Source organism: Rattus rattus, chromosome 4 (genome assembly GCF_011064425.1).
Source record: "Rattus rattus isolate New Zealand chromosome 4, Rrattus_CSIRO_v1, whole genome shotgun sequence".
Taxonomy (NCBI): domain Eukaryota; kingdom Metazoa; phylum Chordata; class Mammalia; order Rodentia; family Muridae; genus Rattus; species Rattus rattus.
Genome location: NC_046157.1, coordinates 121,652,432 through 121,673,700, shown reverse-complemented (window position 1 = coordinate 121,673,700; position 21,269 = coordinate 121,652,432). Strand labels below are relative to the sequence as shown.

At 39.5% G+C, this 21,269-nt stretch overlaps 1 protein-coding gene across 1 annotated transcript in view; it reads right to left on the bottom strand.

Annotated features, from left to right (window-relative positions):
- Positions 1–19,916, bottom strand: part of Wdr75 (WD repeat domain 75) — a 29,047-nt gene extending 9,131 nt beyond the window's left edge. Inside the window, exons 1-12 of the mRNA XM_032901062.1 lie at positions 19,796–19,916; positions 17,609–17,738; positions 15,988–16,053; positions 15,055–15,145; positions 13,041–13,165; positions 11,597–11,667; positions 10,245–10,364; positions 9,202–9,290; positions 3,989–4,147; positions 3,056–3,115; positions 2,851–2,966; positions 1,493–1,668 (exon numbers count right to left, since the gene is read on the bottom strand). Coding sequence (XP_032756953.1) covers positions 1,493–1,668; positions 2,851–2,966; positions 3,056–3,115; positions 3,989–4,147; positions 9,202–9,290; positions 10,245–10,364; positions 11,597–11,667; positions 13,041–13,165; positions 15,055–15,145; positions 15,988–16,053; positions 17,609–17,738; positions 19,796–19,878 — 1,286 coding nt within the window. The 5' untranslated portion in view covers positions 19,879–19,916. The remainder of the gene's footprint in view (positions 1–1,492; positions 1,669–2,850; positions 2,967–3,055; positions 3,116–3,988; positions 4,148–9,201; positions 9,291–10,244; positions 10,365–11,596; positions 11,668–13,040; positions 13,166–15,054; positions 15,146–15,987; positions 16,054–17,608; positions 17,739–19,795) is intronic.
- Positions 19,917–21,269: the final 1,353 nt, after the last annotated feature.

Sequence of the window (21,269 nt, the reverse complement as noted above, 5' to 3'; positions counted from 1 at the left end):
TATAAAACAAATCATAGCTGACGGCTATTCATCCCATAGCCTCTGTGGAATAAATACACAGAACATAGGTCTAGCTTCTGCTAAAAACAGACAAAATAAAAACAGAGAAAAAGAGTGGCTGTGAAAGGCTCCATTTATATTGTGAAAACATGAACTAAAAATGACCTATTTAAACTGTTCCCTCATCAACAATGCTTGCTATGTCCTTAGAGTATAAGAACAGCAAACAGTATTAAGAGCCGGTTATAAGAGAAAGGACCAATAGGAATCACTTAATTCTGGGCCTCTTTTCTCATCTGTGAAATGGGCAAAGGCTTAGACGTACTGCCTCGGTCTGCTAACCTAGGCCTAGTCATGGAAGCGTCTAGCCTCTCACCTAGACCTAGAATGTTTTCAGCCTCTGAGACTTACTGCTAAATAAGTTTATCCTTCCTATTTCTTTCTGAACTCTGGCTGGCTGGTTCAATTCAGCTGTTTTGGTTCAAAACTCCTCTCCAAGCTGACTGATTCAATCTGGCTTCTTTGTCTGCCTCTGACTTTTTGTTCTGCTTGGCCTCAAACTAACTCTAGCAATCTGTTTTAATCTTTTGGCTTCTCATTCTCCGGCTGGTCTGTCTTCACATGTGTCTAGCTTGTTCTCTCTCTGCAACCCTGTCTCTGTACAATTGTCCCAGTAATACTGCCTCCTACTTCTTTTCTCTGCCTGCCTCTCTGCACTTCTCTCTTAAGTAGCTTCCCTTTTCTCTATCTTCCCCTGAATGTTCAGCATATCCTATCACGTTCAAACATGGGTGCTTTCTTCTACAAACTAACTTTACCTTCACTGCTTGGGATTAAAGGTGTGTACTAAGGGTCTGTCTGTATTCCAGCCAGAGGGACTTAGAGGTGTGTGCTAAGGCTGAGTCACACTACAACTACAAACAGGTTTTTTCAGTAAATAACACAATCTTGGGATTCACAGTGTGATCAAATATCCCGCAATACCTTAGGTTACAATATTCTTTAGAAATTTATCAAGCCAGGCTTGGTGGTACATGCCATGAATCCCAGCATTTGGGAGGCAGAGACAGGCTGATCTGAGTCTGAACTAGTCTGGTCTAGATAGCAAGTTTCAGAGTGACCCTGCCTCAGAAACAAAACAAAACAAAAACCTGGCACAAAGACTCAATGGGCAGTTCTTCAAAAAAGTAGTGGGTCATTTACCAGAACACGAGACACATGTCTATGCTCTCCTTGACAGTGGTGGAAGAACCATGGCACATTTGGATTCTAATTCTGGACTTGCCTCAAAATGTGTTATGTTGTGGGGTTACAACTCTTTCTCATGTGTCATCTTTTATGTGATGACATGGCATGACCTACACTTTTTCAATGCTTTCTAAAAACAGAAAGCCAAGACCAAAGCTTTACTGTTAGAATGCAACAACAGAAACACTGACAGTTTTAACTATAAAACAGAAACTCAAGCGAGGTGACCACACAATGGGCTTACCCTTGGGTTTTCTTGCTGTAGTTCCACAGTTTCATTTGCAGCTCGAGCTCATTTTCATTTTCTTGCCGTTGTTCAACTGTTGCCAACCAAGAACCAGAGCAGCCAAAGGCAGCCTTCGTTAGTTCAATTTGGATTAGGCCCTGGTCGTTGATGTACTCTTGCTGTATGATATCTAGCTGACAAGGTTAAAAAGTTCAAAGTGTTATTAATGTAAGTATCTTTTATTTACAGTCATACTTTTCTCTAAGAAAAGCTTTATAGAAAACCTCAGGGCTAAATTATCAATTACTTCAAAGAGTAACAAACAAACAAACAAACAAACGAATGAATAAATAAAAAGAGATAAGCAATGATGGTCCAAGAAGACTAGCTTTCTATTTATGATTGACTCCTTAATCCCTTAAAATGGGTTTCCTTGTGTTTGGTAAGAAAATAAAGTGGTTGAGGAGCCCTCATATGAAAAGCTACAGATTCAAATGTTCAAAATGTTCTTTTGATGTTGACAATGTTCACAAAGATGCAAGAGATATTTTGGGACTAGGACCTGAGTCTATACATAGCCAGCCTATGAGTGATTTTATCTAATAGTTTCAGCATTGTGCTATGATATGTCTTCACATGAGCTTAGGCATGGGATTTTCCTCTTGTGGTGTCAGAGAGGTGCTCAGAATTTTTAGATGTGGAAACACTTAATTAAGACTTTGGATTTTGGCCAGGTGGTAGCAGTGTATGCTTTTAATCCCAGCATGAAAGGTAGGCAGATCTCTGAGTTCAAGGCAAGCCTAGTCTACAGAGTGATTTCCAGGACAGTCAGGGCTACACAGAGAAATCCTGTCTCCAAAAAAACCAAACAAATAAAAAAAGACTGGATTTTGAGATTAGGGGTGCCCAATTGTATTAAGTGTAGTAGTAAGTGCCCTTATAGTAAATGTGGTGGTGCGGGAGTGTTTCCATATCCAATTTTATAGGATATGGAAAGAAAATGTTAGCTACCATGACAGTCATCTACAAAGAGTAATGCAGGGCACAAGAAAAGGGATTGCGTGGCAGTACTGACGTATTCCTGTGTAATCTACTCTAAACTTTAATGTTGGCATGTTAGACAGTTTTACCACACAGCAGACACAGATTTGTACTGTCAGTCCACACATGCTCAATCCTTTATCACTGTGACTCAGGGCACATGTGTGGGCAGCATCAACTGCATTAAAGTAATCACAGAAAATATCAGCTGTGTTCAAGTACAAATGCACAGGATCGATCAAGTATTAGGAGCTTCCAAATAACCACACAACCTCAGAAGTACTATAAAGAACTTTCACTTGTTTTAAAGCTTAGTTTATGGATTAAAATCTTACATTATATAACTGCTTATCACTCTGGAGAGAATAAAACTGCAGGTGACCAGGCTTTCCATTCAAAACTAAAGCTTTGCTTCTTGGGTCAACCATCAAACCAGTGGATATACTCCTATCTGTAAAAGAAGTGACAGACAGTGGTTGAATAAGAGCAGCAGACACTCGTCGGAAGCAGGGTCCCCTTATCCACTTGAGACTGCAGTACCTTTCACTAGGCCTTGAATCACTGCAGACGCATCAAGATTTCGGTGAATAACTGTTATCTCTGTTTAGAACAGGGAGGAAAATAAACATGAAGAAGTCAGAATATTAAGGTAACAAGGATTAAGGTTACTTGATATGCCAGAAAACAGACAATCCAATAAGTTCAACTAAATCAGTGTTTCTAGAAAATCAAAACTATAGTTTAAAAGTTAGTTGAACAATTATGAATGCAGATAGAAGTTTCTGTTATAGTCACTAACTTTAACAGAATTTAACAGAATTTTCAAATTATGTGTGTTCATTTCTGTCTATATGTATGTATGTATATGTATGTGCATGTGAGTGCAAGTGCCCGTGCAAGCTACACAAGGATGCTAGGTTCCCAAAACTGGAGCTATGGGCGGTTGTGAGACGCTTGAACTGTGGGTGCTGGGAACTGAGTAGGGTTCTTGGGAAGATAGTACATCTATCAACCTCTGAGCTCTCCGTAGCCCAGTCTACGCGTTACAGTCTGTACTCATGAACAGACTGTTAATGTACATGGGGATCTAGGTGAGGAGAAACGGGAAGAGAAGGTGGGAAGAACAGCAAGCACCGCTGCTTCATCACACGCTATGTAGCATTTGCGTGAAAATGTCATTGTTTATGAAAGTGGGAAGGCCCACTTAAAACCCACCTTCCATTTTAAAAGATTCTGAAAATATAAATGGCACAGCAATGAACAAACAAATTTAGCTTTATGTTTTCATAAAAACAATTTTGAAAATGATGGATCTGGTGTTATCTGAGGCTAGAAAGGAGTAATGAAAAAAAAAAAAAAAAACCACACAGTGAATCTCTACTATTTTCAACTATTTTAGATCGTCCCTTTACTCCCCATTCAGAGGCTGGTGACTAACTGTAGCACTCCTCACGACGGGAGATTTAGACTTACTGTTGTCAGAGTGAGACGTGCAGAACAAATCTCCCGCGGGTGAGACAGAGATGTGCTCGATAGCAGATCCTAGTCTCGGAAGGAACTCTTTGTTCTTCTCTGACCCGTCTCTCCACTCCACGAGCACACACTCCTGCCCACCACTCAGCAGACTGCTGCCTTTGTAGCCAAAGAAAGAAAAAATGGTAGAGTTTGAAGAAAAACAAAACAAAACTACACAAATAAAAAAAGGCGAATATATTCAGTACTTAAGTGATCTCTGGAACTTAGAAAAGTGTCTTATATCATGTTTAACTGGTTTTATTTATTATCTCTAAGCTTTAGTTTAGTTTTAATTTACATAGCTGAGCTTACACACAGGGTACAATATGATGCTTATATACATATATAGTGTAACACAGATCATATAACTTGAACAACTACCACCTTGGACATTTATCTATTCCTTGTGATGAAACAATCAAAAATCTTCTTTTATAGTTTCAATACTAGTAGCAAGAGCTACCCTACTGTGCGACAGAGGAAACCAAGCAAAGATGACCTACACATAAAATATTTGTCAATCACAAATCTGATAAGGGGTTAATATTTATAAAATATAAAGAACTCAACTAATTCAAAAGCATGAATACAACTGAAGAATGAACAAAACAACCTTAATAGATATTTCCCAGAAGATATACAAATAACCAACATGTGCATGAAAACTTCTTCCACATTAGTAACTATCAGAGAAATCCACACAGACATCCAAAATGAGGCAGTGCCCGACTCTAGTCAGTCTGTGATGAGGCAGTCTTACATAGGGTCCTTATGGAAACAATGTCTACATTGCACTTAGCAAATTCACTCTGGTATACAGCCGACTGAAATGAAACCAGAATTCTGCAGAAAGTAACTTATTACCATCAAGCACCAAAACTTGGGCTCAATGATATCAACTAGCTGTGATTAGCCAAATAAAACAAAGCACTATTTACAATACTGCAGTGTCAGCAGCTCTGGGAGAAGACAGGATTTAGTAATGTAAAGTTTGTAGTGTGTATTGTATGCTAATGATCATTCCTTGCTGTGAGATACCATGAGATGGGCAGAGGCCACAGTATAGAAAGGAATGAAGAGAAAGTGCAGACATAGATTAGGAGAGAACAAAGATACTATGTGAAACATATGAATAAATTATACATACACCAGCATCCCAAAACCACAGTATTATTATTATTTTTTTTTAGGAGGTGAGTCAAAAGAGGGTAAAGAAGGTGAATAAACAGCCACACTTTTTCATCTGTAGAGTTAAATCCTCTTCTTTCCCTCTGGCCTCAGCCTTAGGTCACAATAGTACTCTTGCAGACACCAGGCACTGTTCCCCAAATCCAAAGCTTCATTAGGCTGAATTTACCTTCTACTTCCTAGGCTCTAAGGAGCTAACCCTAAGAAAACTATAAGCATCCAGAGCACACAGGGCCAACTAATTAAGTCCTATTAAGTTTCCAGGAAACAAGACAAATCACTTTCCTGCCTTCCTTTGAAGACACATTATCTTCCCTAGCATCCTATCAGAATACAGATACAACTGACATAACTTTCAGCACATGGGCCTGAGGGCGCTCAAAGTAAAAGACACAACATACTTATAACTGTGCCTTTTAAAGAGAAAATTTGAAGGTTTTTTTTTTTAAGTTCTTCCTGTGTCTGTTATATATTCAACAAGGTCTGAATTTAAAACAGGGAATTAAATAGCCAGTCTGTCAGTTAAGAACAAGACCTTCTAAATTACACCTAGGTTGAAATTCCACTTAATCGCCAGTATTTTTATGTTAGTCACCATCTTAAACCCTCTCACTTCCTTCATCTGGGAAAGGAGAGTTAACAACACATACTTCACTGACCCAGAGAGAGATGATGGAAAACTGTGGCAGCTGTTTCCCTCTGATAAAGGGCAGCAGTATCACCCACTACAGCTTTATTAGAAGATTACTTCACAACTGGGCTATACTTTACATAGGTTCTTCACGTCAGGAAAAATGAGTACAGGTGTATACATTGGAATCTTGCAAGGTAAATTACACACTATTATGTTGAGCAAAGCCTCAACAAAGGTAAACAAAGGAGAGATTCTTAAAATTTAATTTTTTTAAGGATAGAAGGGAATACAGATAAGAGAATACAGATTTTGTCCGAGCCATGTGGGGATTTCTCCCTGTGGCTCTGGACCTATACAAAGAGCTTAGGATGAGAGGCAGAGAGACAGTAGGTAGACACTGCAAACATTAAGCTCCATAGAAGAGAGAAGTTAGGAAGAATGAATGAAAAATTGCTTTAGAGAAGAAAAGTCTTGCCAGGACAATTTCTTGGGATCTTTGAACATGGTCTACTCGTGGGATTTATTTGCCTGGTAGGACAAAGATAGAACCTGGAACAGTATGTAGACCTAGATAATAAAATATTGAGCCATTCAATCTTAAAAAATTAGATGGAAGACAGAGAGTAGGTCGCCTAGCCTACCTATGTCAGACAGTAGAAATTTAGGCCTTGATCTCATGAAGGGCAGGGCAGGAGACAGAAGCACTGTCTCCTCAGCTAATATTTGTTCAGATTGCTTTATTTGCTTTGCATTGTTTTATTTATCAAAATGAGTGCGGTTCTGAGTTTGGTAGTTATATTAAAATTCCTCTGGGAGAGAGGTCCAGCTAAATGTTTAATGATTTCTGGTACTGGAGCAAGGACTTTTGGAAGAGAGGTTTTGTTTTGTGTTGAGAGGAAAGGAGAATAGGCTCTCGACCCTTTTCAAGTGATATGGATCAGATATGACAGGGGGACCCCTGAAGAGATAGAAAAACTGAGGAGACTCACACAGGACAGGGAAAGCTTCTTCCTTCCATCCTTCACATGGCATGAATGAGCCTATTATTACACCTGGCTATTAATAAAATTAACTCCTAAGAAGACAGCTGTCTTTCACCTGCTCAAATAAGGAGCAGAGTTTCAACCTTGACAGGACTGTGCACTCTGTACAATCCTTACAAATAACCCAATGGTCCTACAATATTGGTTGTGCCCACGTTACAGAAGGCACAGCTTTGGCGAAATTCATCCTCAGAGATGCTAAACTGACTTGCTTGATGCCCTGCTTCTGGTTGCTCCCCAAAACAGTTTCAGGGATTGCCACGGATTCCAGGTCATCTTGTTTCATCCAACCTTTCAGATGGATCTCATCAGAACTTTATTTAGTCAAGGCCTGAGCACTCTAAGCACACAGAGACTAGATAACAGATGCTAAAGCTAGCTTTCTTAAGTCTAACCAATTTTTCTAAGTCTCCTCACTGCTTTAAAGAATTTTCATTGCCGCTATCCAGCAAGAAGTAGTTATGGAGAGTTGTCATCCTGGTCCTTTGCGTTTGGGTATCTGGTTATGGTTATTTTACAAATTACAAATTGGTTGTTTTAGTAAGGGCTAATTTAGAAATGGTCATAATTTTGAACAGGGAGGAAATAGATGGGGTGGATTACTAAATTTTATTCTTGAACAAAGCATTGTGTAGCCGCAATTTTAATTGGCAGAAATCTTTGTAATTGATGCAAAAATTGAAGTTATAATTTCTTACACGGGTAGAGAACTTATTTTGATACAAATTTAAGGTTTTCATTGGTGTGAATTTCTGATATTGATACAAAATATGAGATTAATTTTGTTATTCTTAGATAGGCACTGTGCCTATGCAACTCATTTAAGAGTACAAAGCTTAGACCCAGTCCTCCTAATAGCTGCTATTACAAACTGCTTAGGTTGACTAAGTAATGCAAGTTAAGAGCCAGATAGCAAACTCATGGTTATGTTTGATTCTGATTTAATTATAAGACGGTAGTTCCAATATTCTTCAATTAGAAATAGCTAAGAGTAGTCAAGGTTTGACAGTTCAAGAGACTTTACTTAGGCAATCTTCAGAAACATCAGAAATCCACAGAACATGACATTTAATGTTATTTAATCTTTTGACAATGAGACACGTCTGCTCTGGACAGTTTCCCCGTTCTCCTACCAAAAAAAAAAAATAAAAAAAAAAAAAAAAAATTGAGCATCTTTATCTCCAGGCAAGGTTGCTTATCATGGCAATGTAGCCACAGGGCAGAAATTGCCTATTTCAGCTGGAGACAAAAATATTGCCTGGGAAAAGGACACATTATGTGTCAACTGATAGCTCTGACAAGGCAGGGTAAGCAGCCTTTCATAATCCTGCTTTGCAATGGTCTGTCAGATGATCCTGGGCCAAAGGCTGAAGAGTATTCGCTCCAATGTTATGAGAAATTAAGGGCTATCCAGGTAGCCAGCTGTCTCTGCAATTTTTTTAAGTCTGAAAAGCTGTGTTTTGTGCTTTCTACATACCCAGGTAATGTTTAAGTCATTCTCAGATTTCCAGTAGGGTCGAAGACTTGTTATAGTCTCATAATCAAACTCAAGTTGTTTAACATAGAGAGAGAGGTTATAGAGTGGAAGACATGTTGTTACAGGCTAAATAAACATAATACAGGGATAGAATCATAATTCTTTAAGTTAGTAAGTTCTTAAGTTTATCTAATTGACAAATATGATGGATTGGATGTTAATTGTATATACTTTGTCTAGAAGTTTTTTGGACAGAAAAGGTAAAATGTAGGGGTTTAGATCTGATGCTAAGGTCCTATTCCCCAATTGGTTCTTGATCCATCAATAAAGACACTAGCGATCAATGACTGAGGACGGGAAGGGACACTTAGGAGTTGCATGGGAGCATTTAGGAAGAATTGAGAGAGCTGGAAGAGGAAAGAAGAAGCTGCAGGAGATAAAGTCAACCAACTATGTGAGTTTTTGGTTTTGAGTGGCCATTGCCTGGGGTGGCAGGAGAGGTTTAGCAGTGCTCAGTCACTGTGTTAGCTTGTGTGTGTGTTGTTTTTTTATCCACAAATTCAAGGGAATCTGGGTTGGGAATAGTAGCATGGCCGGTTCCCAGAACTTAGGCGGGGTAGCAAAAGCTACATGCAACAAAAGAGTGCTCACAATTTGACTCCTATAACTTGCCTTTTGTGACAGGGTCTCACTTCAAAGCTTAGGTAGGCCTTGAACTCATGGTGATTCTCCTGCCTTAGCCTTACAAACAATGGAATTATAGTTGTAAATTCCAACATTTGACTCAGATATTTCTAAAATTTCTTTTAATTATGAAAGAGGCACTTACCTGTTACTGTAAAAGCCAAATCCATAACCATGTCATGGTGCCAATGTAAACATGTGTATGTGTACAGCTTATCATCATGAAAATTCCTCCTGTTGGAGAAAACAATGCTTTTTAAAATGTTTTTCCTCTTGTGCAACAGATCCTGATTACAGTTTCCTCTCCCTCCACTCCCAGCTCCTCCCACCCCCTCTACCATCTTGACCCATTCCCTTTTTGTCTCTGATTAGAAAACAAACAGGCTTCTGAGACAGTAATACAATAAAATATAGAAAGATAAAACAGAAACTAACACATCAGAATTGGACCAACCAACCAAACAAACAAAAAGAAAAGTCTTCCAGAAAGAAGTTACTTAATGGAGACATCCCATTTAGGGCTTAGAAAACAAACTTTTAACTTAACCTCAAACGTCAAACAGGAAAAAATAGTGTGGTAAATCCAATAAACCAGTCTCAAGTGTTCTGGTATCAATATTTTAAAATACTTTGTTCTGGGCTGGAGAGATGGCTCAGCGGTTAAGAGCCCTGACTGCTCTTCAAGAGTTCCTGAGTTCAAATCCCAGCAACCACATGGTGGCTCACAATCACTTGTAATGGGATCTGATGCCCTCTTCTGGTGTGTCTGAAGACAGCTACAGTGTGCTTATATATAGTAAATAAATAAATCTTAAAAATAAATACTTTGTTCTTTTAACCAGATGAACTTCTATAAGCACAATTTTCATGGCACTGTACCACCCACTATATACTTAGCATTGTCTCAGTTTCCCATTTTAGATAAATGGTTAAGAACAAGGTTCTCAGTAAAATGGTTCCAGGTGACATGGAATGCTTCTCTTTCTCCAAAAGCTTAAGGTTAGGAATCCTACGTGGCAGTATGATGGGGAGAGCACAACTCGGGGAACTGGAGGGTGGTGGCAGAGCCAGTCCTCTGCAGCAGTGATGCTGCATGCTCTCTCATTTGGGACCTAGAGACAGTGCTGCACTTCAGGATAAATGTGAGGCGGTGCATATGTGATCCCATGCTTTCTGGAGCTCACTGACCAGAGGCGGATTTTGCCGTCCATGTGACCAGATGCAATGCAATCTTCCTTTGGATGGCAGGCTACACATGTGAACTTGTTCCTTGCATTCTTCTTGTTTTTTGTTGATGGTAAAGTAAAACTAGGAACAAGAAAAACAACAACTTTCCATTGGTTATGAATCAAGTGCTCTGTTTGGTACATATTTACGAATGTACAGTATCTGCTTCATATGACCCATGCCTGATCACGAGAACTTGCCAATGCACTGTGCTAAGTTTCAAGTAATGAAGATAGTCCTTTTAATATCTTTTGCTGGCGTGTGGACAGAAAATTTCTCTCTGAATGAAAATTTTAGTATTAAACTTATGGCCATGCTTAGTAAATTCGAACAGAAACAAATGACTTCATGTATTCTAATGGGGACAAATTCAGAGGGATAAATACATTTGCTATGTCTAGGTTGGTTCATATTCCACTTGTAAAGAAGTGAGGATCTTTGTATACCATAAATAAAACAATGCTGATCTCAGAAGGGTAGTTCCGAAGACGACAGTGTCTAAGAGACTGATTAAATAATCCTTAGCTCATCTCCTAAAATACGGCATGTTATTATCCTTACAATTCACTTAGATATCACCTCTATTTAAATTTACTAATTTGAAGTACATGACAGATGAAATGGACTAAATGTTTTAAGACCATGCTGGTGATTTTTGTCAACTTCATCCAAGCTAGGGTCACCTGGGAAGAGAAACCTTAGGGATACAATGGCCCCAGATTGGCCTCTTGTCAAGAGTGTGGGGCATATTTTGACTGAGATTGACGTGGAAGGGCCTAGCCCACTAGAATGATGTTATTTCTGGGCAGTTAACTGGGTTTGGTAGTTACACAAAAGCAAGCAGTTAAGTGAGGCACAGAGAGCAAGCCAAAAGCAACATTCATGGCCTCTGCTTTATGTCCTCCCCTAGTTCCTACCCTAACTTCCCTTTATGACAGATTGTGAGATTGACATGTTAGCCAAATAAAGCCTTTCCTCCCCTCTTGGTCATGGTATCTTAACATAGCAATAGAAAATAAACTGGAAGAAAGCCTTAATGCCTATATTGGTTGCTATAGTCAATGAGAATCACCAGGCCAAGCTTCTTCAAACTAAATCCAATTTTTACACCAAGTACACAGTTGACTGTATTGTATGTATAGGGTTTGGGGATAGAGAAGACTCCCTAGCTAAGATGCTCTAACCCTACTAAAATGTGTGAACCTCTAAAAGATGGTCCCACCTTTTCAAACAAGACCCTGGAAACAAGTTTGGACAACAGTATAATAAGTGCTCCAGTAAATACAGCAAAGCCAATAAAAAGAAATTCTTACTTGCATGTTTTTTTCTTTTTGAGAAAATAAACAGATAAGTAAAAGTCCCGGACTGCAGCAACATATTCTCCCTGGTGATTTAAAAAAGGGTAACATTTAAAAAAAGAAAAACAATAACAAAAAAAACCGTTCTACGATTGTATTACTACAAAATGACTTACTATACTTTGGCCGTGGAATAGATAATTTTACCTTTAGAATTAAGCTCTAAATTCTACAACTATATTTTTAAGTGTAGCAGCTTGCATATTTTCCCATCAGGCATACATACAATACCATGCCATGTTTGGCTGCATGTACATAACTGCCACCAAAGTCCAGACCTAGAAACATTTCCTTCATCCCAAGAATGTCCCTCCCCATTCTGTCACTCCTCAAAGTCCCAGTCATACCCGCAACTGCCACTTTATCACAGTTTATTTCAGTCTGTACACTGCAACTGTAGCTTAACACATCCTTTTGAAATTTATCTATGCCCTTAGGTGGATTGCTAATTTCTTCTCATTGTTGAGCTGCATTCAGGTGAATAAATACACCAAGACCCCACTGTTTGGCTGTTGACTCTGGGTTGTCAGATTGTTTCCAGACTATGGGAAACTCCTACACAGACCACTTTGCTATAATGTTCTGTCTCTTCAGGCTCAGAGAATTTAACTCTGTTCCTCACCTTGACACCATTAGTAATGCTGTACCCACTGTGGTAATCGGTAAGACTGATCAGTAAGACTGAGTGTGACAGTGACACTGACAAAGCCATCCGTCTTCTCTACTCTGAGGAACTAACCCTGTGCTGAAGAACGATACAATGACTGGAAAAACCCCAAGGCTAATGCAATAGGTCTTCTGGTGGCATTGGACTTTAAAGGAATAAAGCATTAACAGGTAGCTAAATAATGGTACAGGGCCACAAAGTACCTGTCAAAAGGATGTTAGCACTCATGTGTGCTACAACATTAAGTTGAAAGGAGGAAAAAATAAAAATATTCCTGATTCTACATCCTTTGGGAACTGCTGTCTTCAATGATCAAAAAAGCCTTTAAATATTTTCACTGGTGAGACTGAAGATTTTCTTTCCTAATATTTTCTGTGATATCTGAATTTCCTATGATGGAAAACTTTTACTAGATAGAGCCCATATTTTCTAAAGATACACAACACAGCCTAAAGTGGAATAATGTCAGTGTTTTATGAAACAGAAAAAGAAAAGTTCAAATACTAGACACCATTATTTGGGGGAAAATTGTAAAAGAACAAAAGACAGAATATATGACATAAGAATGGTTCTAAGAATGTGCATACCATAATCGAGGAATGCTTGCTACAACAATGTCACAGTGTTTTAGTTATTAACAAAAGTGCACTAATGCACTAGTCATCAGTGTTGAGGGCAAAACTCTGGGGAATAGATTCCACCTATAAACATAAAACGACAGAACAACTGTACCTCATTTCCGAAGGCAATGCTCTTGGGGGACTTGTTTATGTAATCCAGAACAAAGGTAAGCTCCTTAGTTTCCACGTTCCGGCTTGTCGACTTGGGCAGTTTCACTGACACCAGCTGAAATATGTCTGGCCAGGGGAAATCATTTATTACAAAGTTTCTCTAAACCACATACACTTAGTCATTTGAAACAGTGACATGCACACTCAAATGCGAAGACTGCAACTGTAGGACATTTTGAATAAAATATACCTCAAGCTCAACTCTTCATTTAAAAAAAAATTTATTCTTACTTTATATCTGTGAGTTTTGCCTATTTGTATGTAAGCACTTTGTGTGCAAAGCCTAGTGCCCACAGGGATCCTAGAAGTGGAGTTATAGGTGTTGTAAACTGCCACGTGGGTGAAGGGAACTATACCCAGGCCCTCTGGAAGGGCAGCAAGTGCTCTTAACTGCTGAGCCATTACTCCAGTCCCTGAATTCCTCCTGGACATTCCTGGCTCTCTGTAGAAATAGAAAATTTACACAGGAGTGTTTTATGTTTACTCAGATGTAGTTTAAAGTGGGTTTATGTGAGCACACACCTTTAATCCCGGCAGGTTAAGGGTCAGTGCCAGGGTCAGGGTCGGAGGCAGAGGCAGGAAGTTCTCTGTGAGTTTGAAGTCAGCCTGGTCTACACAGTGAGTTTCAGGACACGCAAAACTATAAGACCATAAAGATTTGTCTCAAAAAAAGAAAAAAAAAATCCAAAAAATAAAAATAAAATGGACTGAAGAACGAATACAGTATTGGTTAATGAAGCAACCAGAGGAAGCACATGAGGTCTCTGACATGTGCGGCGAGGGAGGCCGTTCATCAGTGCTTTCATGAACTCATGAAAAACTGAGCTTGCTATGAATACAAAAGCCAGCATAACAGGTGTCCAGACAGGAGGATCCCTGGGCCTTGGGGGCAGCTGGTTCCTTTAGTTTAATCACCAAGCTACAGGTGCAGGGAGAGAACATGTCTCAACAATTAAGTGGAGAGACAAAGGAAGACATCTGGAGTCGACTTCTTGGCTCTACGTACATAAACGTATGTACTTATAGGTAAATAAGTTAGCTACAGCTTGTTATCCATAACACTGACAGATGAGCATGACGTAGGCACGCCAATCAAAGGCTACTGATATTCGACTGTAAGTGATTCTAAAGCAATTCTTTGGTACACATAGAGTTAGACCATTTAGTAAAAAAATGAAAGCAATTGTCATACTAAAGATTTGCATGTGCCTGTATATTTTTACATAAAGGATTAAATTTTGGGCAGTCCAGCTGACTATCTATAGTCACTGTATTAAAGCTTTTTTGAACTTTTAATTCTAATACAACTGTATCTTATGGGGTGAGTAGTGCTCTTGAATACCAGCATTAAAGTTTTTCTTTGAGTAACATCATGAGGGTACCCTGTGATACCAAACTCTCTGATGGAGAAAGCTCTCTGTGATTCCTGACAGTGCTGAAGATGACATTCCAGGAATGCTGGAAGGTGACAGTTGTCTCGATGCTGGTAAACAGTAACCACGCATCCACACTGCCTGTTCCTTATATGAATTTATCTCTGTATCATTGGATATGAATCAAGACCAACAAAGAAAAGGACTGTGATGCTTATTATGAATGACATATTAAGGGCTGGAGAGGTGGCTCAGCCATTAAAAGTTAGGCTCCCAATGAAAAAAAAAATAAGAATGACATATTAAATTTCAGCAGAAAGACAAATTCTTTCCTGGCTTTAACACTGAACTATTAGTCCACTATACATGCACGCATGCGCACACACATGCGCTCGTGCGCGGTAATCACTGAAGACTTCAGAACTAAAAGCCACACCCAATGATAATGACAGCAATTTACATGCCTACTCGAAGACTGTTAGTTTGAGATCAAAACTAGAGTGGAGACCCTGGTAATTTTCAGAAACTGTTAACAGTCTATTTGATGTCCCACACAAACAAACTAATTGCATTACACTGTACCTGGATCTTCTTTATTTATTGTAAGGAAGACAGTATCTTCGGCGTGGGCAGGAATAAAGAGGGCATGGAGTTTAGGTCCAACAGTGAAAGTCTGAAAGAGATAATGAGTCACTCCATGCAGGATCCAGTTCCTTCCGCAGACCATGGACCTCACGAGACAATTGAAGGTCTCCTTACTGATGTTCTCCTACTTTAGGAGAGTACCTGTCTATAGAGGCCATGCACGGTATTTGATGATTTATCTTTTATATACCTGGCTTTTCAATGATTGCATAGTGTCTCACTGACTGAACCTATAATAATTTTATATAACATCAGGTTATATAGATTTTTCCCATTATAATTTAAGAACTACACAACAAGATATTTCAATGATATAACTTAAATATAACAAGATGTTTCAAAGATGTACATTCTTATAGAAAAAAAGTACTATAATTTTTGTTTTCCTCTCATTACACACATAAAAATCTGTCTAAATTGTACTCATTATTGCACTCAATGTGTATTTTAGGTAGGGGGAAAATACTCCATTTGTTTAAATTTACACTACTAATGTTAACAGGATGAACCACCTCGTCATGGTAAGTGGCATTTTTCTGTCATGTACAATTCCTAGCTTGCTTTTGACTTCCCCACGGCTCCCTGAAAACGCTGGGACAGAGCCCAGGGTCGCACACAGACACCACAGCACTGGGCTACGCCTTCAGTGCTCAAGTCACTCATCTCCTATCCTGCTGGCCTAACCAGTTGTTTCTTAATGGTGTGTAAAGTACTTTCAGTGCTCTTATCAGTCTTCTTTTTATGGCAGAATCTTGAAATTTTTATATAGTTTAAATTATACATTTGAAAAACTATTAGGTTTCTTAACTTGTTCAGGAGTCTCTTAAAGATTAGGCTTTACAGAAGAGAACTAAAGAGCAACACACATACCTTTATCAAAATGCCATCAAGATAGTCCCATAGCTTAATTGTGCCATCGAAGGAACAAGAGTAGAGCTAAAGGGTAAAATTAGTACAACATAGATTAAATACCATACCAGTGTTACCGAATGAATCACGAAGGGCAGAAAGGGCTGGGTCCTATTTGTTGTGCATTAACTCATCGTGGCGTTGAACAGGTAGTAAAATTTATAAAAGTTGAATATCGCTATTTAAAGTCTAAGTGCAAAGCTTTGTGAACCCCAACACGATACTCAAAACGTATCAGATTCAGATTGCACAGTAAAGCAAATAATGTGAAACACTCTCTGCCCTCAGTATTTGAAATAAAGGAAACAAACCAGTGGTTTCTGCAAAATCATCTAATTAAAACAATCTAACAATTTCAGCTTTTAAATAGAAATGAAAGAGGTGGGAATGAACTTTCTACTCTGCAGTGGGATGTGGTATGGAGCGAGAGAGGAGCACTCAGGAATTCGCTCTTGTTTATCAAAAGCCCAATTCCTTTTCATTGGTGTTACCGCATTCATCTTCCCTAAGCATTAAAAACGTTCCTGAAATGAGGAGAACACTCAGTCTGCCTAAACCCGATCCATTAAGGACCAACACTTTAAAAACCACAGTAGGGATTTTTGCACACTGAGAGTCTATGGTGACTTCATGGACCTATCAAGTTCCAGGACTCTCAGTCTTCCCTCTACATCATCACAGATGGCTTGACAGTGTTAGAACACTAGTGTGTGGACCATTCTTAGTGAGCATAGATCTTACTAACACGTAGGATTATGGCCATTAAATATGCTTAGCTTTACCGGGGCTCCACAGATCTTTTATGAGAAAGTATCTTATTTATAAAGTTTATAAATAATTGTAATTTGAAGAAAGTGACAATTGGACAATTTTGTGAACTGTGTCATGAATTCATGGATTAAAAATAAAAAGTATTTAAGTAAAACAGTATTCTCAAGCAAAATAATTTATCTTTGGTAGAAAATAAAGGCTAGATATTTTATCCAAGAATCAGAGTTATTTGACTCTGATCTTTAACTTTTTACTTAACTTTGGAGAGAAAATATGAGTATCATTTTAGGCCCTATGTCTTTTATTGCATGGTTATGGGTGGCAATGCAAACCCTTTCAAAACCAAGCAATAGCCTGCATGTTGCTATGACTAATGCAGAAAATAGGAACTTGTTAAAACTTATAGCAAGAGCAAAATATTGAAATAAAATTATTATTTTTAATTGAAAATTAAGGACATGTGTTTGTATAGTCACAGTGCCAATGCTATATGGGGCCCAATAATCAAGAGTCCATTTAACTGCACCTGTATTTCAGAACCTCATAGAGAGATAAAAAAAACAAAAACATCCTCATCAAGTAACCACTATTAGTATCATGCAGTTGAAATGGTTCACAGAATATACTATGCGGAGTGTAGTTCTAGGCTGTGGTCCACTTTCCACTCTCAGAAAACTGAAGAAAATATCCTGAATAGGAGAAACTATAGATTATTCTCTGGTCATAATCTGTAAAGTACCCACTGCAGACTTAACCTAATGGCTTCTGTGAACAGTAAACCATGCAAACGCGTTCAATTACAAACTGGCACCTGAAGGTGGTTGTTGGGGTTGATGAGGATTCCAGACACCACATGTTTGTGCCCACGCAGAATGTGTACACACTCTTCTGTGGCTGTGCTGTAGACCTTAATAAAGTCTCCCGAGACACAGAAGATATACCTGGAAGAGAGAAAAATCTAAGTCTCACATATTATACAGATAGGATAATCTTTTTATGGTCTGTTATAAAGATAACAACATCCAAATACCTTTCTAAATAGTTTAAGAATTGTATATTCAAGTGTATGTGTTGTCAACCCTATGAGGATATGAGATGTTCTATTAACACAGAAAAGACTGTGAGATGATACAGCATTATTCTGCAAACAACCAAATTCCCCCTTGCTAACTGGAGACATCAGCTCATAAATGGTGAGTAAAAGGTTCTGCTCTCAATGGTGAGGCCCAGGTTACTCTTGTATACACATCCATCTTCTGTCTAACTGCTGAAATACTAATTTTGTTTACATCATCTTACAGTTGTGGTTTCTTCCCACACACCAGATGCTCCTTCATTATCCAAAGTGGTTACATTCATAATAGAACTTACCACGAGAAAAGTTCAGAAAAGAAATTTACTCTGTGCCAATTATATTTCACACTTTTCTCACCCTGGAAGGCTCAAATCATTGAGAACCCAATTATTCTCTGTGCTGCCAAAGCAGCCCACACACGACTTTACCCTAAAAAGAAATATGATGCTGACTAGGGCTGCTACAGCCTGCTTTATTAAATCTATGATACTGGGTCACTGATCTGTGCACATCTTTGAAGCCAGAATGTGGTTTATAATTGACCGTATGTCTAAGATACATTGGCCAAGAGGTGGCTCTATGTGTAATAAGCAGCATGGAGGGGGTGGGGTGGGGTGGCAGGCAGGCTCAGTGCTGGGGTAGTATGGGAGACACGCCTCCATCAGGCCCCACTGTGATGGTGATGGATTCTAACCTCTGCAACCGTGAGCCCCAAATTAAACATTCTGTTTTATAAGTTTCTTTGATCCTAGTATTTTCTAATGTCAATAAACTATCTAAGCCCTCTGCAATCCTCATCTTTCTCACTATGAAGTAAGAAAGCCTTAAAAACACCTAGGGTTTCAAACATCTACTACTGACTTTTCTACTCTTCACCATGCAGTGAGTTTTTCTTGTCTTGGTTTTTGTCAGCTCAGCTAGTTATAGATAAAACAGTTGACCAAAGCTTTAAAAAAAAGTCCCATCAGACTTGGCAAATGAAATGGACCAAACACCTCATTTAATAGACAAGATGAGGCACAGTTCAATGGAGGGCGAAACTGGATATAAAGATGAGTTTGGAGGGCAGAACTGTGACAACTCCTCTATGTCCACTTTATCCCTTTAGTTCATAAAACAGTGTCAACAAAAGCCCCTATACTGGTAAGATTTACCTTTCAAAAACCCTTTATTTGTATGTGTGAGAATTCCTTTCATCATGCATTCAGTGAACAATTACCATACACCCACAGGCAGGGTATTGTGGGAGAGTATACCCTCCATAAACACTATCTTTACCTTCCTAAAATAGAAAGGGGTTTTATTAAGTATCTCTACATTTAGAGTGCTCTGAAAAACTAGCCCTACTACACATCTCTTCTGCATGATACAACGTAACAGCAACAATGCCAGCTGACAAGCAGGGAACCACTGAAATCCACTTGGAAAAGTTGTGTGCATGTAAGGCAATTTCTCCTACAGATCAAACACGGGTTTTTATGTAACCCCGCCCCCCAAAATAGAAAAAGAAAAAAGAAAATAAAGGGAGGAAAAAAGGTAAAAAAAAAAATTGAGGTTTTTTTCCTCCCGGAAAAGACTGAATTATTAATGATTTAGAAATACAAAACGTTCCATTCGAAGAGCACGAACATTCGTCTGCAAGAGCGGAACGGTATAGAGAGGGACCATTTTCCAACCGAACAGCTCCTAGTCTTTTCTAGACACCCGACCTGCCCCTGCGCCCCCTCAATCTACCCGCAGGTAGAGTCCGGGTAGCCAAGGCACACAGACGCAGTAGCAAGGCCGGGCGGACTCCGGGCACCCCGGGTCCCGACACGCGCCGCGCCGCGCCGTGGAATCAAGCCTCTAAGTCTGACGTCCGGCCGCGCCGGTCAAACCCCTCCCCGGCCGCGATGCCCGGATCCCTCTTGGCCTACTGCATACTTGGAATCCACAGAGAACACAGCTCTCCTGAAGTTCAGCCGGCTGCCGCCGCAGCGAACCACGCGGACTCTCTCCTCTACCATCTTCCCGCAGACGCAGGAACCACCGAGCACTGGTTGGATTACGAACTTCCTTCCTAGACTAGACTAGGCTTGAGTCTCCGCCCACGGTCCGCCCTGGGCTTCTCTAGCTCGCAGACTCTATGGTCTGCGCCACGCCCACGCCGCCATTTTTAGTTTGGGCACTGTCAAATTAAAACACGTGTAGAAAGAGTGAAGCTGTGCAGCCACGCACGAAATTAAATTCATACCAGATGCCGCTACAGCTATTCGATACAGAGCGTTCTCTCTTCGGCCTCTTTAACCGTACTCTATAAGTTCAGCCAGAAGCAGAAGTGAACATCGTTCCTTGCCTTTTCTGTCACTGTGATTGAGCGACAGCAAGATGACGCAATCACCCTACTCCAATTCATCCCAGTTGCCTTTTGGGGAGGGATTAGGTTCAAAGAGCATCTTCTTGCAATAGTAACTGAAGCGGGGCTCTTTAGCTCTCTGTGGCGGTTCTATGAGCATAGCAACGTTCCCGTAGCAACTCTGCAATTCTTGGCAATGCAGTTTCGACTTCAGATAAAAGTACACCCTTTTGTCAGGGCTCCTGCAGTGTTATCCAGTTTGCTAGGGTTGTTCAGTTCCTTTGGCTTTAGCCCTGAGTTCTGAGGATTCCTTATACTTTATGTGCGTTATGTTCGACGTTGCTGTGTTGAACCATTCATCTGTCAATAGTTTCCAATTGTGTTGGCTTTCAACTACCCCTAAGGAAGGGCAGTTGATATCTTAACCCTAACAGGAGCAGATGCATTTGAAATTCACCATAGATTTATGCTGATTTATAGCAGGAAAAATATAATCCTAAGGGTCAAAACATCTTTAGACAGCACAATTTTGTGTGTGTGTGTGTGTGTGTGTGTGTGTGTGTGTGAGAGAGAGAGAGAGAGAGAGAGAGAGAGATTGATTTAGTTTTTGTGGGTTCACAGTTTTGGGAGACAGCTAGACAGGAAGACACTGATTATGTTTTTTATCTCAAATTTAAAGATTTTCTTTAAACTTGGAAACTTTGAGATCTGATATATGCTTATCATATTCTGAGACGACACAGAAAATAAATGATCAGAGCAGTTTTGACTTCAGTTGTTTTACTGTTTGGTGAACTTTGTTTAGATTAAGAAGGAATGAGGCTTCCTGATTTGGACAGAGGCTAGTTGGACTACTAAACTGGCCAGAGGATTACTTCCACACAAAAATTTAACCTACTAACGTTTCCAATAAGTTATAATTTGTATTTTTATTTCTTTTTGCACGAACATTTAGGAACCAAATCTTCTCTCGATGGCTTAATATTTGCTGTCTCCCTCCTCCTCCTTCTCTTCCTCTTCCTCTTCCTCCTCCCCCTCCTCCTCCTCCTTCTCCTCCTCTTC